General features: G+C 59.8%; 3 protein-coding genes across 3 annotated transcripts; all 3 read left to right on the top strand.

Annotated features, from left to right (window-relative positions):
- Positions 1 to 153: 153 nt before the first annotated feature.
- On the top strand, positions 154 to 3,339 carry LMJF_19_0680 (putative kinesin; the record flags this gene model as incomplete). The annotated part of the gene is made up of 1 exon (XM_001682593.1): positions 154 to 3,339. The coding sequence occupies one exon, from the start codon at positions 154 to 156 to the stop codon at positions 3,337 to 3,339; it is 3,186 nt and encodes a 1,061-aa protein (XP_001682645.1).
- Positions 3,340 to 9,420: 6,081 nt separating this feature from the next.
- Positions 9,421 to 12,525, top strand: LMJF_19_0690 (putative kinesin; the record flags this gene model as incomplete). Its single annotated transcript, XM_001682594.1, has 1 exon — positions 9,421 to 12,525. The coding sequence occupies one exon, from the start codon at positions 9,421 to 9,423 to the stop codon at positions 12,523 to 12,525; it is 3,105 nt and encodes a 1,034-aa protein (XP_001682646.1).
- A 4,158-nt stretch (positions 12,526 to 16,683) lies between these two features.
- On the top strand, positions 16,684 to 23,349 carry LMJF_19_0700 (putative kinesin; the record flags this gene model as incomplete). Its single annotated transcript, XM_001682595.1, has 1 exon — positions 16,684 to 23,349. One exon carries the CDS (start codon positions 16,684 to 16,686, stop codon positions 23,347 to 23,349), a length of 6,666 nt encoding a protein of 2,221 aa, XP_001682647.1.
- Positions 23,350 to 24,780: the final 1,431 nt, after the last annotated feature.

Below are 24,780 nucleotides of genomic sequence, written 5' to 3' on the forward strand. Positions count from 1 at the left end.
AGCGTTTCGTCGGCGCGGCGAACCGCTCGGCGACCAAGCTCTTTTTCGGCTCGCTCTGTGTCCTCATCGACATCCACCCACGCCACACCGATCCGCGACCGCCCCCCACCTGCGCAGAGCGAGCGTCGTCCTCGAAATGGCTGCACCACCAGCATGTCCGAGTACCCGATGCCGATAACGCAGACGCAGTCGAACGCCATGAAGGTGTACATCCGTGTGCGCCCCTTCAGTGAGCGTGAAATTGCGCAAAAGGTGGCGCCGCACAGCACCGTGCGCATCGACGCACAGAATCCCACGCAGCTCACGATCCTCGATCCATCTCGTGGCTTTCGTCCGCTCACCACGCACCCGTTTACGCGATGCTTCTGGTCCGTCTTTGAGAAGGGCAACGGGGATCTGCTGAACAAGGTGGACACGTACTTGACGGGTGGCATGAACTCCGCTCGCCGCTCTCGCGCGCAGTCGCTGGTGACGGGGCAGCCGGTGATGAATTCCGTCCGGCGCGGCACCCGCACAGGGCTCGACAGTGACGCAACCTCTTCCACCGGTGCGGCGTACGACGGCGCCGGCTCCGCGCCAGTGATGGTCGACGCCAATGTGAGCCACCCTCCGTACGCGGGGCAGGACCAAGTGTACATGCACGTCGGCAAGCCGATCGTGGGCAACACCCTCGACGGATACAACGGGTGCGTGTTCGCCTACGGGCAGACGGGCAGCGGCAAGACCTTCACGATGCTCGGCTACGCGCCGAGCACGAGCGACATTCGCGCTCGGAAAGGGTCCGTCCCCTGCGGGGTCAGCAGCATGGAGAACAGCACTCCTCTTGACAGCGCTGTGGAGCCGTTTGAGAGCGATGACGGCGACGACGTGGTGGACAAGACGGGGCTGGATCCGAACGAGCTGCAAGGCATCATCCCGCGCGCGTGCACGGACCTGTTCGATGGTCTCCGTGCGAAGCGCGCCAAGGACTCCGACTTCACGTACCGCGTGGAGGTGTCGTACTACGAGATCTACAACGAGAAGGTGTTCGATCTCATCCGGCCGCAGCGCAACACGGACCTGAGGATCCGTAACTCGCCCAACTCCGGTCCGTTCATCGAAGGCCTGACGTGGAAGATGGTGTCCAAGGAGGAAGACGTCGGTCGCGTGATTCGAAAGGGCATGCAGGAGCGCCACACGGCTGCGACCAAGTTCAATGACCGCAGCAGCCGCAGCCACGCCATTCTCACCTTCAACATTGTGCAGCTGTCGATGGACGACTCCGACAACGCGTTCCAGATGCGCAGCAAGCTGAACCTGGTGGACCTTGCTGGGTCGGAGCGCACCGGTGCGGCCGGTGCCGAGGGCAATGAGTTCCACGACGGTGTGAAGATCAACCAGTCGCTGACGGTGCTGGGGCGCGTGATCGACCGTCTGGCGGACCTCTCGCAGAACAAGGGAGGGGGCTTCAGCATTCCGTACCGCGAATCGAACCTGACATGGGTGCTGAGCGACTCGATCGGCGGCAACAGCCAGACCTCAATGGTTGCCACCGTCTCGCCGCACTCTATCAACTACGAGGAGATGCGACAGACGATTATGTACGCCTGCCGCGCGCAGCAGGTGCTGAATAAGGCTCGCCGCAACGTCGATCCAACGATTATGGAGCTGCGCGAGCTGCGCGCGCAGGTGGTGGACCTGCGGCTGCGCCTAAAGGAGGCGGGTGGCAGCAACTACACGAACGAGTACGTACGCGGATTAGAGAAACGAGTAAAGGAGCTTGAGTGGCAGTGCGCTGATCAGGAGCGCATTGTCAGCCAGCTACGAGCGGAGCTAGAGAGTGCCGGTATTGCGGATCCCACGCTGATCCTGAAACCCTCCGCACGCGGTGGAGCGGGTGCGGCAGGGGCGGGTGGCGGGTCTGCTAATGGCGGTGATGTTCAGGGCGGGGTGAGCGCCGCGACTTACCGCCGTACCAACGAGCAGCTGCAATCGGAGTTGACATCGGCGAACAAGGAAATCGTGCTGCTGCAGACGAAATTGCTGGAGTCTGCGAAGGCGAAGAGCGGCAAACTTGATGGAGACACGGAGAGCACTATCGCGAAGCTCCAGGCCAAGTGTGATCTCTACCGCAACTCCTTTCGCGAGTGGGAGGCGCATCTGAACCAGTACAACACGTATCAGTGGCGTTGGTCCACCGACTACATCTTCGGCACCTTCGAGGACAAGATGAACCTGCTGATGCGTCAGTGCCAGAATCTGATGATGGACAAGGACGCCTGCGTGATGGACGCTTTGAATCGTGGCGAGAGTGCGCAACTGCGTGAAACGGCTAAGATTCAGCGCGAACACCTTGCTGAGGTCTCTGCGCTGACGGCGCAGTACCGCGAGTCGATTGAGAAGCTCAAGAAGGAGTACGCCGAAAGAGACGAGGAGCGGCTGAAGCGGCAGAAGGAGGTGTCGAACAGCTCTGAGTTGCGCATGCAGGCCACCCGAGAGACCTTCGAGCAGGAGAAGCGCCGCTGGGTGCAGGAGCGCGATAACATGAAGCTTGGCTACGAAGAGAAGCTGGCGGCTCTGCGTGCCGAGTACCAAGGTGACCTGAAGCGGCTGCGGGAGTTGCTCGCCTCGACGACCGGTGATCGCCAGCGTCAAGGTGGCGCCCTGCAGGAGCTTCAGGAGCGGCACGAATCGGAAATGAAGAGCATCGGGCAGGACATGGAGCGGGAGCGCAAGCGCCGCGAGGCGGAGTTGGAGATGGTAAAGAAGCAGATGAGCACGGAGCTGGCGCGCAAGGAGGAGCAGATCGCCGCGCGTGATGCGCAGGCTCGTAGAACGGAAGAGGAGGCGACGAAGCTGCGCCGCGACAACCTGAAGCTACAGACCGATATGCGCACCAAGGAGCGGCAGCTGAACACCGAGATCAAGGACCTGCTTTTGAAGCAGGAGAACATGATTGCCGTCTTGACCACCATTGTAGGCAACTACGAGAAGAACCCTACGAGCCTCACGAAGGACATCGAGGCCCTGCGCGCCTTTGTGAGCGACAAGGACTACGCGGCCTTCCGCGCCAAGGCAAAGGAGGGTGCATTTCGTGACCCGGCCAGCCGACGGGCGTCGGCGGTGATGCGGAGCCCCAGCTCCGTCGACGAACAACGCAGCCGAGAAGTGGAGGACATTCGTAACGCCATTGAGAGCATGCGCAAGACCCGCAGCGACCAACAGGCGAACCTGCAGCAGGTGCAGCAGCACGTGTACGCGCAGCTCTCGCGCAGTCGTGGCTTCCAGTCCAGCGGCGAGGTGGACGAGAGGTCGCATGACGGCAACGCCCCCGCTCAGAACGGCAATACGGCGGCGTAGTGGGAGAGGCGTCCGACTGATGTAGGCGAGGGTGGGACGACACCTGCGACGCTGAGACACAAGAGCGGCTTTTGTGTTTCTGTATCCGTGTCCCGTGTGTACGTGCATCTGCGTTGCCTGCTTAGCCGTCTGCGGTCTCTTTCTTTTCCTGCCGTCCTTTGGCACTCCGCCTTCCGTGTTGCTCCGAGCTGGTCTAGTAGGCAGCGTAAGGGCAGGGATGAGGAGGAGGGGGTGGGGTCGCCGACACGCCCACCTCACGGAACTGCCCTCGCTTTTTTTTTGTTGTTTCGTCTTCCTCTTCTCCCTCCTCCGTCGGGGTCATCCTAGTGAGGTGCCACTGCCTCTTGCGCCTTTGCTCTTCGTCTGTTTTGGCGTCTGGTCAAGGGTCCCGCCTTGTTCTCCGTGTCTCCGCCGACTTTTTTTTGTTTGTTTTGTTTCTTCTCCCTACAAAATCTTGGCCTCACACAAGCCACCTTTACACAGACGGCGGGCACGCGTCAGGTGTTTCGCTGGTGTGGTGACGCCTCTCGCTCCGCACTGTGCTCCACTGTCAACCCCTCCCCCAACCCCCGTATCTCAGACGAGTCGTCGCTGTGTGTTTCGTCCCTCTCGGAGAAGGCGTCAGTGGGTGAGAGGCTGAGAGGGAGAGGTGAGGTGTGTGCGTGTGTGCCCGCTGCTTAGCATTTGTTGGTTCTTCTGGTCGGTGCGTGCGTATATGGTGTCATCACCTCCACCCCTGCTCCCAAAGTGCCCCTCGCCCCCTCTATCCCGACTCCTTCTACATCTATATGTACAGGTAGTGTTGTTGCTCCTGTTCTTTCTTGTTTCTCTCCACTCGTGCCCGCAATGGTGGTGAAGCACCGCTTCTTCTATGTGTACGTGTGCGTGGTGCGTGTGTGTGTGTCTTCTTTCTGACGCCTCCGCACTGTTTTCTCACTCCGGCTTCTTCGGCTCGCCCATCTCCTCACGCGTGGGTGCCTGTGTAGCCCGCACTCACGACAGCAGCAGCGTGAGATATGCGCAGTGAACGATAGCCCCTTCGCATTTCGTGTTTGACGCCTCTCCTCCTCCCTCTCTGTTTCTCCTTTCGTGTCCCTGTTCTTGACACGCCTCTGTCGGTGTGCTGGCTGCGAGCGTCTGGACATCGAGAGTGGGAGTCAGGGGACACGCCGCGTGCTCGTGCTCGAGTTGGCCCCTCTCGCTCCGTACACGCGAAGGGACGCAAAAAAAAAACGAAGGAGTGGCAAGAGGAGACGGGAAGACAGCTGCTGAGAAGCGTCTGTGAGCTTGCGTGTGCAACGAGAGAACGCGGTTGGCGCGATTGTCTTTTCCGTCGTTTTCCATTGCCGTGCACTCTACTTTTCAATGTGCACGCACGCACCTCCACCCCCACCCCTTGCAATATGTGCAGGCGGGAGAAAGTGGCGGATGGTGGGCATGTGTGTGCATGTGCATGTAATGAGCGGCTCTCCGAGTTGTGCTGTTGTCGGCTTTGGCACCGAAAAGGAATAAAAGGTGTCCAAATCCTGTAAAGGCGACAAGAAAAAACGACAGAGATGACCCGCTTCTGTTGCTGCTGTCGCCGCCGCCCCTCCCGCCCTCCTCTACGACGCCCTTTGCTCGCGTGGTTGATGTGTTCTTTCGCGTCCTCCTGTTCTTCTTTTTTTTTCGCTGCCTCCTCCATCGCCTGTCGGCTTGCCGTGCGTGCGTGCGTGTGTGCGTGTATGTGTGCCTCCGCCGTTCGTTTTTTTTTTTGTGTGTGTGTGTCTCTTACAGCGTCGATGCTTTGGCGCTTCCGCCTCCCCCCCCCTCGCGCTCACCTCACCGTTGTCTCTCTCTCTCTCTCTCTCTACCCACGCCCCCCCCCCACGCTCTTTTTTTTTCGGTTCACTCGAAGGAGATGAGAACGCGGAGCCCGCAAGCGTGATGCTCATTACGGTGTTAATTATAAGGGGCAGGGGGTGCGCTACTAGGCTCTCCCCTTGTTTGATGGGGACGTCCGTCGGTGGCATGGCTGTGGTGGGCTGTTGTGTATATGCCCTTACGGCAGGCGCTGTATTACCAGGCCGTGTGTGTGTGTGGGTGGGTGGGTGGGTGTGTGTGTCTGTATTTCTCGCTCCCTCTTCGTCTATTCCGGGTGTCTTCTCGCTCTCTTCTGTTTGGATGTTATGGCTGCTCGTGTGCCTGCGTGTCTCTTGTCCATCTCGCGTCTCTCTCCCTCGCCTTTTTTTGTGTTGTTGTTGTTGCGTGTGTGTGTGTTGTTTTGGGTGCCCACCCGTCTCACTGCCGGGATGCGTCATTTTACCCTTCTCCGATTTTTTTTTTCGGCTTGCCGAACAACGACAACGCCAGAAGAAAATAATAAAAAAGAACACATAAACGTGCCAGACCACCGACACGCATACATACACACCAAGAGAGCAGCGGAGCCGAACGTGTCCTCTGATGTGTTGCTCTGACACACAAACTGCGCTTGTCGTTTTCCTTTTGTTCCCCCTCCCCTTCCCTCCCACCAACCCACAACACACACTCCGTCATCACCCGCACTTTTCTAGCCGTCTCTTGTCTGGCCTCTCATGATCACCTTTTGTATTTCCCTTTCATTGGTGTTTTGAAGTAATCTCGCTCTTCCTCCCTCCCCCTCCCTCGCGTCGGGTGACTTTGATTCGTGTTTTCTTTCACGTGCCGCATGTGTGCACATACACCCGCTTCGTATGTCTTTATACATGTCGGGTGAACGCTTTCCTTGTTTGTGGAAGTGGTGGGGTGAGGGGAGGTGAGGTGAGGGTGAGAGGGAGGGTGAGAGGGATGCTCTTGTTCCGTTTAAATATCGTTGGTATTGTACTGGCTGTCGGGACACACTATACGTTACTGTACCTTCTTATAGTTGTCGGGTTAGATTCTTGTCTTTTTCTTCTTCCTTCGCGCTTTCGTGGCACGTATGCATGCATGTATGTATGTGTGAGTGTGGGTGGGTGGGGGGGGAGGGGAGGGGAGATACACGGCGTGGGCTGCCATTTTCCCTTGTTTTTTTTTTCTGGTTGTTGTTCTTTTTTTCTGAGACGTTTTTCTTCTGCTGTTGTGCGCATCTCATCCTCCGCTGTTCAGCTCCCTTTACCCCCTCACCACCTCCACCTCCACCACTCGCTGGCTGGCGTCCTCGCTTTGCCCCTCTCCCCTGCTCATCCCCTCCTTTGGACGTTGGTTTTAGGCACGCATTCTCACACACGTACACCCACATCCGCCCCCTCCCCTCCCCTCCCCCGTTCACCTCCTTCCGTTTTCACGCTACGTCAGAAACGACAATTCTTTTCATTTTTTTTTCTTTCCTCCTTACGTTTTGCTTTTGTTCGTTGTTGTCCTCATGGCATGGGGGAACGCACCTCAGTGCGTGGGGGGTATCCAGGGTCCAGTGCGCACTGACACACGCACACTCACACACACACCTGCTTCCTCCCCATCCCTGCCGATGCCGAGGCACTTCTGGTGATGGCAGGGTCAAGTGCCTACGACGCAGCGGGGTCAGAGCGACTCGAACGTATCCCACCCACCCACCCACCCGACCCTCACTGCCTACCGGCGTGCAGCCTGCGAGGCGGAGTTGGAGACAGAGACCGTGCTCGGGTCACTGAGTCGGTGCATTGCTGTCACGCGTGTGTCTAGCGCTGCTTGGCAGCGTGCGATAGGGCCTGTGACAGGCCTACAGTAGAGCTGACCTCGTCTTGTGTGGCAGAGAATGGGGCACGAGGAAGAGCGAAAACGTTGGCTGTCCGCTTCTGTGCCTTGCCAGTGATGTGTGTGTCCATGCGTCCCTCCTCCTCCGCTTGTGTGTCCGTGTGTTCTTTTCAGTTTCTCGATATCCCCCTCCCGCCCCCCTTCTCTCGCTTTTGCTGGGTGGGCGGCAACCACATCAATATCGCTGAAGTCCATACCCATTTCTTGAGGCGGAGGACCCCTCCACCCCCTCCTCCTCTTCCTCGCTGCCGCTCTTGTGCATGCGCACGCCGCCGATATCGCATGCTGTATTGTAACATCTGCCATGGCTAACCGCCACAAAACAGAAAAGACCAACAAGGCGCACCTCCCCCCCCCCCACACACACACACCGCAGTCATCCGCGACCCTGTCCCTCTCTCTAGGGAAGGCGATCAAGGGAATTCGTCTTCATCGCGTACGCATGTGTGTGTGTGTGTGTGTGTATGCGGGCTTCTCAGCCATTTCTGCCGGGGCAGCCTCTCCCCTTGGAAAGCTGGTGACCGCATTCCTCGTTGTCCTTGGCGCCAACGACGCCAAGTTGTCTGTGGGTGTTCCACCAGTTACCGACGGAGCATGAATGTAGAGCACAAGGCGTCTCACAGGAGGTGGTTTATACCACCTTCAGCATCACGGGCGTCTCATGCTCTCCATCTCCCTCCCCTTCCTTGCATTCGGGCAGCAATGGCTTCACCCACGGACAAACGCCTGATCTGTTCCATCCACTCTTCCTGTTGCCTTCACCCCCCCCCCTGGCTGACCTCACCAACGCCTCCGATTTTTTTTTCCGCATGTATTGTTCTTCCCCTCTATCGTTGTCTCTACGGCCCATCACTGTGGCGGTGACTTCACTACACGTACACACACACACACGTAAACGTGTACACACGCGCGCGTGCAACGGTACAGCAACGAAAACGGAGCGTATCTTCCAGCAAGAACGGAAAAGGAACGTTTTGAAAAACAGCTGTTTAGAAGGCGTCCGGCTCATAGAAGAATACACGCAAGGAGCTGCAGCATGCACAGACACACAGACACACACGCTTGATCGAACTCCCGCCCTGCAGCTCTTTTTCGTTTGCGTTTCTGTACGTGTGGCCACACGTACTTGGCCTCCTTCTCTTTCTCTGTGTAGGTGTGGCTGTTCTGGGTGTGCTTCTCTGTCACTAAAGAACTCTTAGCGCGGGGCTGTGTCTGGAACGCCTTCCTCTGTAGCGGCTTTGAGTGGAATAGTGACCTCCACCCCCTCCGTCTTTTGTGTTTCGTTGGTGTTGTATTCGCTTGCTCGTGTCGCGACGGATCACTCGCTGCTGGCGTCTCCATTGTGGACTTTCGTTTCCTTTGACAAACTTCTATGACTTTTTGGTGTGACCCTTGTCACCGTTTTTTTTTCTTTCTTCGTCGTGTTGTCGTGCGCACGCGCTGCGTGAGCGTCTCACTGTCTCTCTCTCCCCTCTCTTCACATACAAGCATACCCACATACACACACCCGTATAATAGCTATCTATATCTATCCTTACCTCATCAGGTATCAGTCGGCCGCGGTAGAAGCAGATCACCTCCTTGGTGCTCTGCGTTTCTCTCTTCTTGTTCGTTGCTCCCACCGCGTTTTCCACTCTTTTCGCCGTTGAGCCTTTTTGGGGGGATTTCATTGGTGTCCAGCGTCGCACGCGGCGGCCTCTGTCCCTCTCCCACCCCCTCCTCGCGGTCTCACACTACCGATCTTGCTCGTAGAACTTCGGGTTTGCAGTCCCTTGCGGGCACACCTTTTCTGTTTTTTTTTTTCGTTTGCCCAAGGAGACACCCACGTGTTCAACGAACGCCTCTGTGCACAGCAGGCCTGATCGCTGTCGTCGGCCTCTTTCACTTTTCCATTTCCCCACGGCTGTGACTTTATAACGGCACACACACGTGCACGCGCGTATGTGCATGTGTGTGTGTGTGCGTATGGTCCAGTTTGCCCCTCCGTGAAACCAAGCTTCGTTTCCACTTGCTTTTAGTTAGAACTTCGAGGCTATCAGAGCCGCTATCCTCGTATACATCCATCAGTACAGACCCCAACGAAGCCACGTCTATAGAGCGTAGCCGTACACCCCCTTCCTTCCTTCCTTTCTTTTCGCGCAGACGAAAAAAATGCTCGCGCCCGCTTCTGCTCGTAGCACGTCGCGGCGCGCCAGCTTCGCTGAGCCGCTATCGGCTCGCCGCGCGAGCTCGTCGGCGCGCAGTGCCCGCCCCATCCTGGTCTCGGTCCCCCGCAGCCAACGGAGTGATTCGATTAGTGCCACGCCAACGCGGTACCGCAGCGAGGCGTCGATCAGTGCCCGCCAGATGCGCAGTGAGTTTTATGAGTCCCCTGCAACCACAAAGGCAAACGCCATGAAGGTGTACATCCGTGTGCGCCCCTTCAGTGAGCGTGAAATTGCGCAAAAGGTGGCGCCGCACAGCACCGTGCGCATCGACGCCGAGAACCCGAGCGTCATCACCATCCTCGAGCCGGCGCGCGGTTTTCGCCCCCTGTCCACGCACATCTTCAACCGCTGCTTCTGGTCCGTCTTTGAGAACGCGAAGGACGGCACGGAGAGCGAGCAGTCGGACATCCGCAACGGCGTCGACACCTTCCTCAACGGTGGCATGAACTCCGCTCGCCGCTCTCGCGCGCAGTCGCTGGTGACGGGGCAGCCGGTGATGAATTCCGTCCGGCGCGGCACCGGCGCAGGGCTGGAGCCCGAAGGAATGGAAACCGTTGGCGAGGCCGCGGCGTACGACGGCGCCGGCTCCGCGCCAGTGATGGTCGACGCCAATGTGAGCCACCCTCCGTACGCGGGGCAGGACCAAGTGTACATGCACGTCGGCAAGCCGATCGTGGGCAACACCCTCGACGGATACAACGGGTGCGTGTTCGCCTACGGGCAGACGGGCAGCGGCAAGACCTTCACGATGCTCGGCTACGCGCCGAGCACGAGCGACATTCGCGCTCGGAAAGGGTCCGTCCCCTGCGGGGTCAGCAGCATGGAGAACAGCACTCCTCTTGACAGCGCTGTGGAGCCGTTTGAGAGCGATGACGGCGACGACGTGGTGGACAAGACGGGGCTGGATCCGAACGAGCTGCAAGGCATCATCCCGCGCGCGTGCACGGACCTGTTCGATGGTCTCCGTGCGAAGCGCGCCAAGGACTCCGACTTCACGTACCGCGTGGAGGTGTCGTACTACGAGATCTACAACGAGAAGGTGTTCGATCTCATCCGGCCGCAGCGCAACACGGACCTGAGGATCCGTAACTCGCCCAACTCCGGTCCGTTCATCGAAGGCCTGACGTGGAAGATGGTGTCCAAGGAGGAAGACGTCGGTCGCGTGATTCGAAAGGGCATGCAGGAGCGCCACACGGCTGCGACCAAGTTCAATGACCGCAGCAGCCGCAGCCACGCCATTCTCACCTTCAACATTGTGCAGCTGTCGATGGACGACTCCGACAACGCGTTCCAGATGCGCAGCAAGCTGAACCTGGTGGACCTTGCTGGGTCGGAGCGCACCGGTGCGGCCGGTGCCGAGGGCAATGAGTTCCACGACGGTGTGAAGATCAACCAGTCGCTGACGGTGCTGGGGCGCGTGATCGACCGTCTGGCGGACCTCTCGCAGAACAAGGGAGGGGGCTTCAGCATTCCGTACCGCGAATCGAACCTGACATGGGTGCTGAGCGACTCGATCGGCGGCAACAGCCAGACCTCAATGGTTGCCACCGTCTCGCCGCACTCTATCAATTACGAGGAGATGCGACAGACGATTCGGTACGCGTCACGCGCAAAGAACATCATCAACTGGGTAAAAAAGAACGAGGACCCGCAGGTGGTGCTGATCCGCGAGCTGCGCGAGCAGGTGGTGGACCTGGAGCAGCGCCTAAAGGAGGCGGGTGGCAGCAACTACACGAACGAGTACGTGCAAGGGCTGGAAAGGAAATTGCACCAATTGGAGAAAAAGTGCGCTGATCAGGAGCGCATCATAGCAGGTCTGCGGGCGCAGCTGGAGTATGCCGGTATTGTAGACCCGACCGTCGCTGAGGGATATCTGGACCCGGCGACCCGCGCCAAGGAGGAGCAGCAGAGGACGAAGGCGGAGGAGAGTATGCGCAAGCAGCTCGACAAGGCGCAGATAACCATTGCCAAATTGAGGGCGGAGCTGGAGCACCGCGGTGTGACGATCGAGCCGGAGTCGCTGAAAGCGATGAAGGAAAAACTAGAGAAGCAGGATGCGCAACTGCGTGCCCTTACCACCGAGGTCTCCCTGCACCGTCGTTTGAGGTCTCGCTTTGACAATATAGACACGATCATGGAGCTTGTCAAGGACAAGGAGACGCTGCTCCTGCGCGCGTGCAACGGCATTCTCATCGCCAACAGCGAGTCAGCTGCCATTCTGGAGAAGATGCTAAGTGAGCGCGAGGACGGCTTGCGGGACACGAAGCGGCTCCACGAGGAGGAACTGGCGACGCAGGCGGAGCGATTCTGCGAGCGGCTGAAGGAAGCCCTGGACAAGGGCGCAGTGCAGCAGCAGCAACTTCTTGACCGCCACCGTGACGCCGTCGCGCAGCTGGAGGGGCGCCTGCAACGCAGCCATGAGATCAGTGAGATGGAGCGCAGGCGCAACGATAAAGAGAAGGAGGAGTTCCGGCAACGAGTGCAGCTCGCTCAGGAGCGAATGCGCGACGAGTATCAGCAGGAGATCGAGCGGCTGCGCGCCCGATTGGAGGGCGACATCGGAGACCGACACAAGTCCAGAGACGCGGTGCGCCAGCTTCAGGAGATGCACGAGCGCGAGATGGAGCGCCTGAAGGACGAGATGAACCTCCTGAAGCGCAGCAAGGATAGCGACTGTGCTCGTCTGCAAAATCAGCTGGAGAACGAGCGTCTGCGCCGCGAATCGGACCTTATGGAGAAAGACCGTCAGATGAGACTGCTGCGCAACGAGGTCCATGACGCGAAACGAACAATAGAGAAACTGAGCGACGAGAAGAACAGTATGGAAAAGGAGTATCAAGGTCAGATCCGCGACTTGATGTTGCAGCAGGAGCAGCTCCTGAACGTGAGCAACGCTGTTCTCTCTGGCTGGGAAAACAAGTCATCGGCTCTGGAGGCGGATCTGCACAAGATGCGCGCGCTTGTGTACGACAAGGACTACATGAACTTCCGGCAAAACATCCGAGGCCTGGCCTTCATGGAGCGCGTCGACTTTGATGAAAAGCTGAAGGAGCTGGACGAGAAGGAGCGGCTGCAGGAGGCACGCATCCGCCAGATTATCTCCAAGGCACGCCGCGCGTATGATGAGCAGAACCGTAGCCTGAAGCGGTTTGAGCAGGACATCAAGGACCGGATCGGCCGTGCCAAGGCGGGCGATGGTAGCAGTGACACCTCGCTGCGACCAGAAGACCTCCCCTCCCCATGACCCCACTGAACCATCAACTCATTATCCGTCTTGTAGGTTTTCGTCTTCTTGGGACGCTCTTGTCACGTCTCTCTCCGGTGAGTGGGATGACCCTGCTTGTGTCTTTTCGGACTGCATCAGTTAGCCGTCCCGCTCCCACACCCCAAATACCAGCCTCGCCCCCTCCCTCCCCCCACTCCTGTATGTGTCTCCCTTTTCTCGACCTCCGCTTGCACCTCGTTGCACTCGCCAACCCCCCCCCCACCCACCCACCCACCCCACCACCCATCGCAATTCTTTTGTTTTTTTCGTTCCTTTCCCTTTTACCCTCCACGTTGCTTTTCTCTTGTTCGTCATTGTCCCTCTCTCTCTCTCTCGTGGTGGCAGTGGTGGCGGTGGCCGGCCGTGTATTGTCGTCCGCCTCGCATGTCGGTGCTGTTGTTGTTTTGTTTGCTTCTGCGTATCACCCTTTTCTTCCTCTCTCGTTTCGTGGCTTCCGTGAGGCGGCGGATGACCCTGCAGGGACAACATTGAGTGCAGATGGTGCGCTGTCCACTGCATCGCTAGCCTTGTGGCATCCCCCGCCCCCTCCCCACCCCCACTCCTATCAGAGCCTCCACCGCCCGCCAGTCTTTCCCATGAGGGCGTCTGACCCAGAGCTGTCACTGGTATGCCACGCGAGATTCCCCGGCTGCTTGAGCCTCACAGCACCTCTCGTTTCACGCATGGACCTGATTACGCACACCTCAGTTCTCGCTGCAGGGGCTTCCCCCGTTAGGTGTCTAAGGCTGCCCTCCTCCCCTGTGCCCTTTCAGAAAGACAAGCTGTTAGCTCGCGGTGCGCAGGTGCATGTTTAGCCATGACCCCCTTCGGCTTGCCACACCCATGCCTGCCAGAGGCGTGCGGGTTCAGGGAAAGGCAGAGTGACCCTGCCGCCATGAACTCGTGGCAGAGTCCCAACTGTGGTGGCACGTGTGGGCAAGCCACCCACACACGCACTCCCCCACGACATCTCCAGAAATGGCAGATGAAGAGAGCGAACTCCCCACCCCAGACCACAACGCTGTCCTGAAGCACGCCCGATGATCCACAAGCGCGAGCGCTGTGTGCACGCGCTGCCAGCCACCGCTGGCGTGGTGTGTCGCATCCACGCAAGGCGGCATGAGGAGGTCAGCGGAGCAACGGTGAGGCGCGGAGAGGGCAGGAGGGGATCCATGCGAATCGACCGCCCCCCCCCCCACACACACACATGCACACGACATGCGTGCGAACCATGTGCGGCATCTCCCACCTCCGACCGTGTGGGCTGGCGCTTCGCCGATGCGGGAAGCACGACGAGAGCACCCTGAACTCGCGCCATCGAGTCCTGCAGACGGGAGTGTGGAGAGTCACTGCGCGATCTTGTGGAATGCCGCGGCTTGAGGCGACGGCGATTGCGCAACACGACACACGCACACAGGTTAGGTGTAGAGGGTCTCAGCGGGCCCTGGCCTGCAGCTGGCCAACGTCCTGCTTGAGGTCATCCGGCATGCACGTGGACCAGCCCCCCACCCGCCTATCACCCGCACGGCAGAGGCCGCTGCTTCTGCCTTCGAGTAAGGGCCCTGGATGCGGCCCGCTGTGGTCAAGGCACGCTGCCCACCGCCGGGACCGCCTGTCGGATGCTGATCGCACAGCACGCATGCGGGGGAGGAACGGGCAAAGGCCACGAAGAGCTCGCTAGACGTACCTTCCCCCCCCCCCGATTCGACGGCAGGACGGTTTTGCCCTCGCAGGACCCGGACGCAGCCGTGGAGGGGGGGCTGCAGCGGAGGCGGGTGAGCAGTGGCTGCATCTGCGTCTGTGCTGCGGACATGTGTTCGTGGGTGGAATCGGAGCACGCCGTAGCAGCACCAGGAAAGCGGGCAAACAAAAGGGAACGGATATGTTCGTCCTTTGATGTGCTGTGGTGTACGAGTACGTGTTCTCCATTTGGGTGTGCTCTCATGTTGTGCGTAGGGAGGAGCACCGCCTCCCATTCATTTCGTTTTTCCCCTCCATGTTTTACAAGGCGTGTGGAGGCGAGCGTGACTTCTTGATGCATATGCGCTCTAATATTTTGTCTGTTTTTTTTTTTCTTGCTCTCGTCATGTTAAACCTTTCACTCTGTTGGTGCACGTGTTGCCCTCCTCCCCCTTTCTCTGCCTTGTACGATGCAGCCTCATCGCCGTCCTCTCCCTCTTTGCACCACCTTCTCTTCACGCAACGGCGAGGGCGACTGCAAGACGACCGTACAGAAGCAGAAAAGAAAAAAAAACAGCGCCCGTGCGGTTGTTGCGCTGCTGCTGCTGCTGCCGGGGACTTTGTTTGGCTCACATTTCTCGGATGCTCGTTGTGTGTGTGTGTGCGTGTGCGTGTGTGTCTGTGTCATCTTCTTTTTCGAGCTTTCCCTCTGTCCGTTTTACGAACGGGGCTGCCACTGCCATCACCGCCGCCACGGCCGCCCCTTCTTCATTCGACTGCTTCCGCTTCCCGTGTTCCCATTTTTTTTTGTACATTGACCGACTCCTGGCAGGAAGCCCCGAACATGAAAAAGGAACATCCGAGCCTGCTCAGCATGGGTACGTGCGCATATGTCCTCCACTTCCCCATCACGCGTGCACCATAAAGCGTAAAGCCGTTTTTTGTGTCCAAGTACTGTGTATCTCTCTCTCTCTCTCTCTCTCTGTGTCTGTGGGCGCGGTGGCGCCTGCCGGATGCTTGAATGAGCAATTCCTGCTCACGAAGAGAACGCAATGTTGCCAGAAGCGCTTGAAAAGGAACTCATGTGATCGGCGTAGCGGATGCACACGTCTATGTGCACTCAGCATTCCTTAGCACCACCAGACAGTATAGCGCACGGCTCAGCCCCTCATTTGCATCCGCCTTGAGTCACCAACGGAGTGAGCCACTTTCGCGTACACACGCTTCGTCGAGGTGTCCTTTCACGCGAACCCTCTCCCATCTCCTTGTCCATTTTCGCACGCACACACTCTCGCACATTCTCTCCCTTTTGGTGTCTACTGCTGTATAACCCGGCTGCTCTCGCTTCTCTGCCCTTTCGCCTCCAAGTTTCTGCGTGGGGTCGTCTCTGTAGTGCGCTCTCTCGCCCTCTCGATGACGTGCCCACTACACCCGTACAATAGAACAAGGGAAGAACCAAAAAAAAAAACAGTAAGTGCGCACACGCGTGTGTCGTTCGCGAGAGTCTCCCGACGAGGCAACGGGGCCGGCCATCCAGAAGAATACGTAAAGGTCTGCACCGGGTGAGGAGGGCACTCTCTGTAGTGAGGTCCAGTCGCTCTCTCACAGCCACTTTAACCAAGTCGCCATCTCTCGAAGCATCTGCCCTCGAGTTGAAAGACTGTGCATCGACTTGTCACGTGTGTGTGTGTGTGTGTGTGTGTCTATATTTATGTGTGTCGTTCTACCGATTCCTGTCGCCCACCTACCTATACGGAGATTCATCCCTCTCCCGGTTCGATACATTCTCTCTCTATCTGGATCTTTGTTTTTGCACGTTGGAGCTGCGTCAAGTGTTCCCCCCCTCCCTCCCTCCCTCCCCGCCTTTCTCCCTCCCTCTTGTCTTTTTCTTTTTCCTGTGTGTGTGTGTGTGTGTTGTCTGTGCGTGCACACTTGCAGCAGTATACCACTCGCCTGTCCTTGTCTGTTCTCGTTGATTCTTCTAGATATTGTCGCTTCTTTTGTTGTTGTTGATTTTTGCACCTTCTTTCACTCCCTCTTTTACATCCCTCAGTGCGTCTCCCTTCTCGCCCGTACACACACACACACACCAACGCCACCACCACCACCACCCCTTAGAGTCGCCGTCTCTCTCTCTCTCTCTCTCTTTTGGCCGTTTCTGCAGTGCCGATCTGTTTGTATTCTGTTGCCCCACCAGCACCACCAACCACCACCACCGCGGCGGGCTCGTGCGCTCTCTTCTCTCTTCTCACTTTCTCTGCGACGCCGACCTGTGCCCCCCGTGCGTCGATACAGAGCAGCATGGACGGCGACGGCGCATCGTCCACGGGCACGACGCTATCCGCGTCGATAGCGTCGCACAGGCTACTCCTTGGCAATGAAACCAGTGCAACAAAGGTGTTTGTGCGCGTGCGCCCCTTCAGCGCGGCCGAGCGCCGCAAAGGCGATGCCGAGCCAATGGCGATCCTCACGGTCAGCGACGAGCACCCGTCGCACATTACCACGCTGGACCCGAGCAAAGGCTACCAGCCGAAGGCGACGTATGTGTTCGACCGCTGCTTCAACAGCGCCACCGCTTGTGTGACCGAAGAGGCGCAGCGGCTTTTGTTGGGCAACGGCAAGGACGTGGGCACGGCGCCGACCGCCTTCACAGCGCTGGAGGAGGCCAGTGCAGAGGGCTCAATCAACCCCATCTTGCTAGAATGTCTCAAACGTGATCAGGCCGCCGTCTACGGCCACGTAGGGCGGCCGGTGCTGCTCAATGCACTAGCCGGCTACAACGGCTGCGTGTTCGCCTACGGTCAGACCGGCAGCGGAAAAACGTACACAATGATGGGGCCGCCAGGAGTGTTTGGTGCAACCGTCAGTGGCGCTCCTGGACAGGTGAGGGCCGTGACCCCCGCCAAGAAATTCCGCCGCGCTGCCACCGCGTACAACGGCCAGCTGCGCTGGACGCCGGAAGCGAGCGCTGACGATGTTATGGACTCGCGCTTCCAGTCCTTTGTTTCCGTGACGCCTCGCGCGCATGTGCGTACACCCTGCAGTGGCGGCCACAGGGACACCATGTCGATGGTGGGGGAGGCACCATTGCCGATGGATTGCAGCTTGTCAGTGAGCTCGGATGTGCTGCTGCAGCGGTCCCGACGTGGCAGCCGCTGCGACAGCAACGTTCTCTACCTGGGAGAGGAGGAGGGCCTTCAAGGCATCGTGCCGCGTCTTGTGCGAGAGCTTTTCGCGGAGCTGCACCAGAAGCGCGAGCAGGACAACAGCCACTCCTTCCGCGTCGAGGTGGAGTACTATGAGATCTACCGCGAGAAAGTCATAGACCTCCTCAGCAGCAGCGCCGCCGCCGCCGCTGGCGTCAGCGGCAGCGGCAGCGTAGAGCTGCGCGTGCGACACAGCAAGTCTGCTGGTCCGTATGTGGAAAACTTGACAAAGAAGCACGTGGACGATGAGGGAGAAGTCTTTCGACTCCTGCGGCACGGCAACCTGCGCCGGCACACAGCCTCGACGGCGATAAATGATCGAAGTAGTCGCAGTCACGCCATCTTCGTGCTGCACCTCGTGCAGATGCGCATCTCCAACGACGACAGCGCCTCAGCGAAGGTGTCGAGTAAGGTGAACCTCGTCGACCTCGCCGGGTCGGAGAGGACGGGAGCGCACAGCGTGGAGGGGGACCAGTTCAAGGAGGGCGTCGTGATCAACTCATCCCTGACAGTTCTCGGCCGCGTCATTGACGCTCTTGCCGACAAGTCGTCGGGCAAGCGCAACGTCTTCTGCCCGTACCGCGACTCTGTCCTCACGTGGCTGCTCATGGACTCGCTCGGCGGGAACAGCAAGACGACCATGGTGGCGACAGTGTCTCCGCACTCATCCAACTTCGATGAGGCGTGTCAGACGCTGCGGTACGCAAGTCGGGCGAAGCAGATTGTCACTAAGGTGGTCGTCAACGAGGACCCGCAGGTGCAGCAGATCAAGCTGCTCACCGCCGAGGTGCAGCGACTCAAGGCGCGGTTGAGCGCTGAGGGCAAGGCCGCGGACAACGATGACGACGTCGAGGTCTTGCAAGAGCGCATTGCCGCATTGGAGGAGGAGCTGAACGAAACGCGCAACCAGCTGGAGCAGAAGTCGAGCGAGCTTGCGGCCATCTGTGCCTCCCGGCACACCTCGTCGATGCTGCCCTCGACGCTCAAGGCGGGCAACGCCGGCGCTGCGGGCACGGCGAAGGAGCTGGCGAAGGCCAAGTCGGACGTGCGCCGCTTGGAGGCTGAGAATCTGCTGCATCTGCAGACCGAGCAGGAGCTGCGCGGCACGATGGAGCGTCTCAAGACACTGGAGAGAAAGTACGGACAGCTGCTCAGTGAATCCAAGGAGGTGCAAGGCACTGCCAAGAAACGGGACAGGGAGATGCAGGAAAAGGATAGACGCATCAGTGAGTTGCAACATCAGCTGCAGCAGCAGGCTGCTCGGATGCAGGCCGACTCGTCGCTCGCATCCAACCTCAGCGCCTTGTCACCACGGTCGGTCTGGGGGAAGTCCGGCGAGACGGAGTCTGCAGCGACCACCACCGGCGTAGCGCCGATGACCCCCATTATGAACGCGAATGAGTCCGGCAAGGCTGCTGGTAAGAAGACAAGGAAAGCGAAGACCGGCACCGCGCCGCCGGGGTCTCCGCAGCGTCGCGACTCGGAACGGCTCGATGAGATTTCACGGATTCGAGTGCAGTTCGAAAAGGACAAGAAGCAGCTCGTGTCGCAGATACAGGAGCGCAACAACGCCTTTCGCAAGAGTCAGCTGGAGGTGAAGCAGCTAAAGAGCGAGCTGAAAAGTGAGCAGGACGCGCTGCGCACGGTGGAGAAGAGCCTGCACGACCAGCACGTCGAGACAACGCGACGGCTGCAGGAGGAGGTGCAGGAGCTGAAGCGCGCACTCAAGGGCGAGTGCCGGAACAACAAGTATCTGCGCCAGTCGCTGACGGCGCCGGAAGAGGCGCAACCGCCGTTCTTGTATGCGTATGTGGCGCAGACCGTTTACGACGAAGAGAAGTGGCGCGGTGATGTGCAGCAGCAGGAGGCATCGGAATGGCAGCACGTGATGCAGGTCTGGCAGCTCTCTCAGGTGGGAGCGGCAAAGATGGCCGCCGTGGAGCGCCAGCACGCTTCACAGATCGCAGCGTTGTCGGAGGCTCACAGGACGAGCGAAAACATCGTCAGCGCCATACGCCAGGAGCTGGAGGAGATGCGCGCCGTGCAGGACAAGGCTAACGCGATGCGCGAGCGCATCTCCGAGCTTGAAGATGCCGCGACGCAGCAGAGGGAGAGGGAGAAGCACCTACGAGAGCAAGTTTCCGATCTGGAAGGACAGCTATACCAAGAGCAGGAGCGCAGCAAGACTGCCTTGCAGCGCCTGGAGGCGGAGCTAAAGGATCAGAGGCGCGCCGTAGCCACTGCGGAGGAGGCCGCGACCTCCTTGAAGGCCGCGCATGCTAGAGAAAAGCAGCAGGCGGAATCGACAATGCGAGCGGAACAGGAGCAGCATGCCACAGTCGTGGCATCGCTGCAGGCACAGATCCGACAAGCAGAGGATAGGTTGCACAGCTCTGAAGAAGCGCGTAGGGCGCAGGTGCGGCGAGGGCTTGAGCAGGCGAGCGAGCATGAGGCCGTGCTCGCGATGCTGCGGTCGCAGCTCGAGTCGAGTAAAAAGGCTGCTGCTACTGCGGAAGAAGTTCATCGAGGTGAACGGGCGGCGCTGGAGCAGAGTCTCAAGCAGCAAGAGAAGGCGTTCGCCTCTCGTGTTTCTGTCCTTGAGCAGGAGCTGGCGGCTGCTCGCATGCAACTTGACCGGGATAGTCGTACATCTGCCAAGGCGCTCTCGGAGCTGGAAGAGCAACTCGCAGCGGCGCAGGCGGCGCACAACGCGTCCGCCGAGGCCCTTCGACTCAATTCTGAGCGCGCCATGGCACAGGCTGCCGACCACGAGAAGGCGGCGCAGCTGCTTCGCAGAGACCTGGACACGGAGAGAGCGGCGGCGCAGACCGCAGCGCATGAGCATGCCGCTCTTGCGGCAACGCTAGCAGAGGAGCTGCAGACGCAGCGGAAGCAACGCGAGGAAATCAGCGCATCTCTCACACAGCAGCTGGCGGGGCTGCAGTCGAAGCTGGCGGTCGCCGAGGAAGCGCGCCGCACGGAGCGCACGCGCGCTGCCGACGCGGCAGCGGCTCAGGAGACTGCTCTGGCCGACCTCCGTGCTGAGCTCGAGTCGGCGCAGGCAGCCCACACCGCCGCGGCAAAGGCACATGAAGAACAGCTGCGCGAGATGCGTGGTACACATGCACGGCTGACACAGGAAGTGCAGTCAAATGCCGATTCTCTGGCCGCTCAGGTGACGAAGCTGCAAACTCGCTTGGCTGCCGTGGAGAGGGATTCCGAGAATGCACTGGGAACGCTCACGAAGGAGATGGAGGCGATTCGCACCCAGCTCCACAAGTCAGAGGAGGCGCGTCGGCGCCAGATCCAGCAATCCATTGAGCGGGCTGGAGAGCACGACGCCGCGTTGGCGGAGCTGCGGCAACAAGTGGCAGAGGAGCAGGCTGCCAAGGCAGCTGCAGCGAAGAAGCACGAAGAGGAGCTGCTCAAGGCTGAGGAGAAGTTGTCGGCGCATCGTCTAGAAACCTCGGAAACCATCAGCACTCTCAAACAGCAGCTCGAGCAGGCCCACCACAGTGCACAGCAACGCGAGGCCGATGCGACAGCGCTGCAGCAGATCCTTCAGCGTGCGTTGGACTGCACGAGAGCCGAACTGGAGGCCTCTGAGAAAGCTCGAACGGCGCATAGTCAGCAGAGCCTCGAAAAGGCAGCGGCGCACGAGCAGACAGAGGCCAAGCTTCGGGCAGAAATTTCCTGCTTGGCAGCAAGAGCCGATGCGACAGACGCGGCGCACTCAACCCGGGTGGCAGAGTTGGAAGAGCGCCTTCGCGAGCAGCAGTGCGCAGCTGCAGCGCAGCTGGCCGAAGCGGCCGCAGCGCTGGAAAGTGAAAGGGCGAAGGCCCAGCATGCGTCGGAAGACCACAAAAAATTTCTCGCCGCTGTCCTCGATAAGGTCGCCTTGCTGCAGGCGGCGCTCGCGAAGTCTGAAGAGGCGGAAAGGGCGCAGGTTCAGCGCTTAGTCGAGCAGTCCGCGGCGCACGATAGCGCGATTCAGGCTGCAAGGCGAGATTTGCAACGTCAGCAGGCGGAGGCGGCCGACCTGGCTGCGGCGCACGCGGAGGAGCTGCACGGGTGGGAGGCCCGGTGGCAACAGCAGGCCGCATTGAACAAAGTCGAGATGGAGTCCATTCGCCAGGAGGTGGAAGCGCAGCGACGCGCCGAGGTGGACGCCGCGGTGAAGGCGCACACGGCCGCCGTAGACGCCCTGGAAGCCAACCTCAGCGAGGCGCACATTCGGCTAAGCGAGGTGGAGGCGTCACGCGCCGCGGAAGCGGAGCGCCGTGAGCAGCAGGCCAGTGAGCACGCCAAAGCTGTGTCTGCATTGGAAGCTGAGCTGCAAGGTGCTCATCAAGCGAGTGCCGCAGCGGCGGCCGCGCACGAGGCTGCCATTCAACAACTCAACGACGTCATTGCAGAGCAGCAACGGGCCAAGATTGAGGAGGTCGCCACCATGAAACAGAAGCTACTGGAGACCCAGAAGAAGCTTACCCGATCCGAGGAGGCTAGGAGACGAGGAGTCACAGAAAAAGCTGAGGCGGCGACGGCGCACACCCAGTCGCTTGACGCGCTCCGTCGCTCCATGGAAGCGGAGCATCAACAGAAACTGGATGCCCTCACCGCGGCCAAGGCAAGAGAACTGGAGGCGGTGCAGATGCAGCTCGACGAGCAGCGGGTCACGGCACAACATCTCCAGGGGGACCTCCGAAAAACTCGTCGTCAGGTAAAGCAGTTGGTGGAGACCCAGAACTGCTTAGGCAAGCAAGTGGAGGAGGAGAAGCAGGCGAGCGCCGAACTCCGCCGCAACTTGGCAGACACCGCGGCGCAGCAGGCGGCGAGCGCGGCAGCTGCCGCGGAGCTGGAGACGACGTTGGAGCAGACAAAGGCTTCCCTTACTCAGCTCGTCTCGGAGAAGACGGCGGTGTCCAGGGAGCTCGCCCAGGCCATCGAGACGGTGGACAGCACCCGTGCTCACCTTGCAGACGTGGAGAAAATATCGCAGCAGCGTCACGAAGAGCTGGAGGCGCAGGGAGCTGCTCTTGCCAACGCCGTCGCAACAGTGGAGCAGCTGCGGGCAGAGGTATCTGCGTTGCACTCGAAGTGTTCAGAGATGGAGAAGGCGCGGACTGCTCTCATCGAGCAGCATGAGGAGGCGCTAGTGGCGCAGCAGGTAGACACCGTCACAGAGATGGAGACGCAGTTCCGGGCGATGGAATGCGAACGCGAGGCGCTGGTGAGCAAGGCACGGCAGACAGAGGAGGCGCTGCGCAGCCTTGTCGAGAAGCAGGGAAAGCAACTTCAGCAGCTGCGCGAAGACCTGGAGTTTCGCGTCAGTCTGGACCTGTGTGAGGCTGAAGTTGTAGAACGCGACAGCGCCGCCGGTGCCGTCGGCAGCTCAGCCGGGCCCGCTCTCGCCGGCAGCGGGACAGGCGTCGCTACTTCGAACAATACCTCCTTTTCGGGTGCCAGCGGCTCCGCTGCGGCGGTCGGCGGCGGTGGCTTCAGCACCATTTTGAGCTCGCTCTTCTCGCGTCGCAACAGCACGGCGGCGCCGTCCCGCTCCCCCGCACCCCTTGGCAGTGGCATAGGGATTGACGGTACTCACAGCCTTCCACAACAGCTGCCGCGTCCCTTCTCGAACGATCGCGGTACCGCTACCACGCCGCTTCGGCGCACCGCTAGCGGCAACCTATATAGCATGAGCGCATACCGCCCTTCATCGATGATGCCGTCGTCGCTCCTGTTCGGAAAGAGTAACCCCGCTGGGGCGGTGGCGATGGGTACTAGCGCTGGGGTGTCATCTGCGTCGCGCACCCCCGTGCAAGATGCGGTCATTTCGCCTGATACAAGTGAACAAGAGTCGACACTGCCCACGCGGCTGGGCAGCCGCGCTCCGAACATCGCGCTGGGGCGGAAGTAAGTGGGAGCAGGCCAGTCCTTTGTCCAGCTCCTTTTTATGTCCTCCGCGTCCCCACCCCCTCTAGCAGGTCAGCATGTGGTGCGCTGTAGTGAAGGAAGCGTGTGCTTCGTTCTTGCCCGCATTTGGCCGTCCTCCCCGCTACTTCCTATTTGCCTTCGTGTCTGCCTTCCGTCCTACGGCTTGGACGGAGTTGGGGGAGGCTGGCCCGCCGTACGGTCTTCGAAGGAGAGCTGGAGCGGCTCGCCCCTGCTCCACAACGCTCCATTCCCGTCCACAGGGCCTACCTTTGCTGATTTAGGCTTTCCTGGTGGCTTGGGGGAGCACACCTCAGTGCGTGGGGGGTATCCAGGGTCCAGTGCGCACTCACACACGCACACTCACACACACACCTGCTTCCTCCCCATCCCTGCCGATGCCGAGGCACTTCTGGTGATGGCAGGGTCAAGTGCCTACGACGCAGCGGGGTCAGAGCGACTCGAACGTATCCCACCCACCCACCCACCCGACCCTCACTGCCTACCGGCGTGCAGCCTGCGAGGCGGAGTTGGAGACAGAGGCCGTGCTCGGGTCACTGAGTCGGTGCATTGCTGTCACGCGTGTGTCTAGCGCTGCTTGGCAGCGTGCGATAGGGCCTGTGACAGGCCTACAGTAGAGCTGACCTCGTCTTGTGTGGCAGAGAATGGGGCACCTTGAAACCGACCATCCCCTTATTGTCGATTCTTACTCCACCCGGTGGCGCCCCCCCCCCTGCGTATGGCATGCGTGCGACGTTGTCCGGAGACAACCGACTTGTGTACAGCGGTATCCTCCACCCTCTCCCCTGCCACTCGGTGTCATGTACGCTGTGGGCAGTTATGCTTGCACACGTTGCTGTGTTGGCGTGGTCCGGCGGGGCCTCGTTTTCGAAGATTGTTGTTGTTGTCAGCGTCGTCACGCGTTTGGCGTTTTTTGGTGCTTGGAAACGCAGCTAAGAGCAGCGCTGCTGCACGCGTCGCCCGTCCCACTCCTCTCTCCGTGTCTGTCAAGTATGACAGCGTGCTCCTGGCACAACACCACCTGCACATCCCTCTGCTGGTTGTGAGTGCAGCCCACCTGCAGCGCGCGCGTGATCGTGTGATTCACCCAGATGTGTCTTGAGAGACGTATGCGTTGACTGCGCCGCCCCTTCCCACGGGGCAGCACCACTGTTCCCCCTCTTCTCCCCTTCTCCCGCTTGTCCTCGCCGCTCCCTTCACCTTCATCCTTGCCCTCTCGGTCTCTCCTCGTCAGTATTCTGTGCATGCACAACCTTTCCCGGCAGCGGGCAGCTCCACAAGGCTCTCTTTTCGTGCATCATCTCCCCTGCATCTGAGCTCGTTCGTTACTCTGGTTTCCCTTCCCCTTAAAACGCCAACATCACCGCCATCACGACCACACCCGTCAACCCATATC

This window comes from Leishmania major, chromosome 19 (assembly GCF_000002725.2).
Source record: "Leishmania major strain Friedlin complete genome, chromosome 19".
Lineage (NCBI taxonomy): Eukaryota > Euglenozoa > Kinetoplastea > Trypanosomatida > Trypanosomatidae > Leishmania > Leishmania major.